Raw genomic sequence first — 3,884 nt, 5'->3', positions numbered from 1 at the left:
ATATACAGTAATATGATAATTTTTTTAATTAATCATTTATTCAAGATTGGATTTACTATTTAAAAAAATTGTGTCACCTTGCTATTTATAATATTTCGGTATATATTTTTTTGTTAACATAATATTACTCTTTATATACCACTATATCGTATAAATTAATATATTATTAGCTTTTGGACTAAGAAATAAAAAAAATTTTAAAAAAATTATTGAGCTTCAGTTTTAATAGGTACCCTTGAACTGTTTGATCAATCTAATTTTTTTCAAATACCAAATTTGAATTTTGCATTTTTTCATATATTTATTTGATGTTTAAATTTTAATTTTTTATTATTAATTTTGTCAGAGACTTAAGTCCAAGGTTGTGGAGGATCAAATCCCGCAAACACATATTTGTATATATTTACATATACAGGTAAATTTGTATTTGTACTCCACAGGTGGTATTGTTTGGTCCACAAGTTAGTGGTGGTTACTAAAGTTGTTCCTATCCTCTCATCCCTCATTGTGAAGAGGTTTCGACATTTCTTCCCCCAAATTGTATGAAGGATGTGGTATCAATTTTGGAGTTCAAAAATCAAATTTGTAAGAAGATTGTGCAATCCTCAAGTATTTTTTCTAATGGATTGTGTCAGATTGAGAATTGTCCTTGTAAATAAAAATAGGTCATTAATTGACATGTATTGAGCTATAATACATAATTAATCACATGTAATGAATATTTTATTATTGATATGCGGGCTTCAATAGTTGCTTTTATTATTCTAAAAAATTATAGTAGTTTAATAAATTTCACATGTCAAGCATTATTGACATTTAAATAAGATAGTGTAAGAACGTATTAGAATACTTTTCTGTTAGTATTTTGTTAGGCTTGTTGACTATGTTAGTTAGGGGCTAACCTTTTTCTTTTATTCGGTTCTCTTAGTCTATAAGACTATTTCTGGTGTACCTTTGGTCAAATATAATAATACACAATTCTTTTCTTTCCTAATATGGTATCAGAGAATAATACACAACCCTAATCTTCTTCTCTCTTCTTCTTTGCTCTGCCGCCCTTTCTCTCTTTCCATGGCTAGACCACGCACAAGAAGCTCCACCACCCATGGAAAAACCCCCTCCGACGATCTCCCATCTGCTGCAACTCGCCCAGAATATCATCATGTCCATGGCGAAACCACAACCAGCACTCTTCCTCGCGTGCATCAAGAATCAATGGCCACTGAAACTCCTCAAGAAAGGGCTTCTCCTGTTCCCAAGCACATCAACACAAGGCCTCGTCTCCAAGTCGAAGACACTCCCTACTTCTTGAGCTCGGCAGATCACCCAAACCTCATCCTCACTGCTTCTCTTCTTACTGGTGCCAACTATCAATCCTGGAAAAGAGGCATCTCTGTCTCTCTAGCATCCAAAAACAAGTTTTCCTTTGTCGATGGATCCCTCCCCGACCCCCTCCCACTGATCCTTACCTATCCCATTGGCTCAGATGTAACAACATGGTGATCTCTTGGCTTTTACATTCTGTTTCCCCCAATATAGCCGAAAGCATCATGTTTCGTACCACTGCCGCTGCTATGTGGAAAGATTTGTCTGATCGTTTCAATCGATGCAATGGGCCTACAGTTTTCCAACTCAGAGAATCGGCTATTGCTCTCAAGCAAGGCAACCAAGATGTTCAAACCTACTTCACTAAAATCAAAGTTCTTTGGGATGAATTTGCTGAGTTTCATCCTACTGCCATATGCACTTGTGGAGCAATGGAAAAACTCAATGATTTTTACAATCTTGATCAAGTTTTACAGTTTTTGACAGGGTTGAATGAGTCTTATCATCCCATTCGTGCTCAGATTCTTCTGCTTGACCCTATCCCGAACATCTCTAAGGTCTTTTCTATGGTCATTCAAGAAGAAAGCCAGTGGACTCTTGGCTCTACCATCGTTCATTCCACTCCCACCATTGTTGCAGCAACAACACCTACAACTCTATATCACCCTCCTCGGTCTAAGAAGCCTCGCCCCTTTTGCACTCATTGCAATAGACCTGGACATTTAATTGACAAGTGCTACTTCTTATATGGCTTCCCTCCTGGATATGGTGCTCCTCGAAAGCCTCATGAAAAACTCAAAGCTGCTGCCAACATTGCTTCCACTACCACCAAAGACCTAGATCCCTACCTTTTGACAACTTAATGTCAACAATTAATCAACTTGTTCACTCAACATTTGAACAAAGGTGCTACAACTTCAGACTCTACTCCAGCCCCTGTTTCTAACTTTGCTGGTAATTTCTCTCCATTTAATTGGATTATTGACAGTGGTGCTACCCACCATATATGCTACAATAAATCTTTCTTTTATTCTTTTGATTCAATTCCCTTTCAAAAACATGTTTGTCTGCCTAATGGAATCCGAATCTCTGTCACTGCCATTGGCACTGTCCGAATAAACACACATTATTTTACATAATGTTCTTTACATCCTTCCATTTCATTTTAACCTATTTTCTGTCTCTGCATTCACTAAAAATGCTGCATTTACTTTAAATTTCAACTCTAATTATTGCAATATTCAGGAGGAGACTTTGAGGATTGGGACAGCTGAAAAGTCTGGCAATCTATACACTATTCAACAAGATAGCTCTCTTGCTTTTGATTTTAGTCAACCTATCTTGTGTAATAATGTTTTTTATGCCACTCAATGGAACACTCGGTTAGGACACACTTCTATGGCCATCACCAAAAGCTTAAATAAGTCTTTTGATTTTTCTGTACAAAACCCCTATGACAAACATTGTAGTATCTGTCATTTTTCAAAGTAAAGGAAATTACCTTTTGTTTCTAATAATACTCTTTCAGCACTTCCTTTTGATCTTATTCATTTAGATATATGGGGTCCTTTTCACATTATTAGTATAGAAGGATATAAATACTTTCTCACTATTGTTGATGATTGTACTCGATACACATGGATTTACTTAATAAAGGTTGTTAACCCTCGAATTGGCCAACGACACAGAGTCAAATATACGACAAAACATGAAACGACACTTGAAAAGATAATCTAATGGAAAGGGAAAAAACACCAAGGAATTATAGTGGTTCGACCCTAATGATTGGTAACAACCTACGTTCACTTAGTGTATTGTTATTATTTAACTTCAAAGTCGTGATCAAAGAACTAGGGTTCTTTGAGTTTCACAAACCTTGGAAGGATTACAATAGAACGATGAACAATCACTATAGCTCTTTCTCTCTCAATATTAAGCCAAAAAAGATAATCAATCCAAAAGTTCCTTCCTTGAACTATTTCATGCATATTTATAGGCTCAAGGAGGGTTACACATGCTAACGTGTCCTATCTTTCCTTAATAATCGCGTATCAAGGATAATTATGAAGAAATATTCAAATGTAGTTAATATTAGATTACAACTCAAGAAGGAAATAAATCAGGCTTCACGATCAGCCTGGTCGTATAAAAACTTAACACTGACGATGAGGTGTGCTTCTGGTTAATAGCCGAACAGCACCTTTGCCCTTCAATTTTGCCACGTGTCAATCCACGTGTGAGAAATCTTTTCCACGTCATCAATAGCCATTTTTTGGTAAGCATTTGCCCCCGAAGTTTATTTATCGCGACCAGCAATAAGTAAACTTACGAAATCGACTCTTCGAATACCCCACGAAATCTGTCAGAACCGCCCATGCTTTCTCGAAAAAGGTGACCAATCATGTCTAATTAGGTCTTTTCGGTTTCCCAAGAATGTGTCCGACGACCATTTCACTTCCCCATGCTCAGAAAAAGTAACTCATGATTACCTCTCTTAGCGTGCCTTGATCTTTATAAATAGCCCCCAAGTTATCATTTTTACCTTTTACCTACTTTTG

The 3,884-nt window shown here is 36.4% G+C and overlaps 1 protein-coding gene across 1 annotated transcript; it reads left to right on the top strand.

The window, feature by feature from the left end:
* Positions 1-1,496: 1,496 nt before the first annotated feature.
* LOC133785575 (uncharacterized) lies at positions 1,497-2,189 on the top strand. The gene has a single exon (XM_062224797.1). The coding sequence runs from the start codon at positions 1,497-1,499 to the stop codon at positions 2,187-2,189; it is 693 nt and encodes a 230-aa protein (XP_062080781.1).
* The last annotated feature ends 1,695 nt before the right edge of the window (positions 2,190-3,884 follow it).

This window comes from Humulus lupulus, chromosome 6 (genome assembly GCF_963169125.1).
Source record: "Humulus lupulus chromosome 6, drHumLupu1.1, whole genome shotgun sequence".
In the NCBI taxonomy this organism is placed as follows: domain Eukaryota; kingdom Viridiplantae; phylum Streptophyta; class Magnoliopsida; order Rosales; family Cannabaceae; genus Humulus; species Humulus lupulus.
This window is presented reverse-complemented; position numbering and strand designations above follow the sequence as displayed.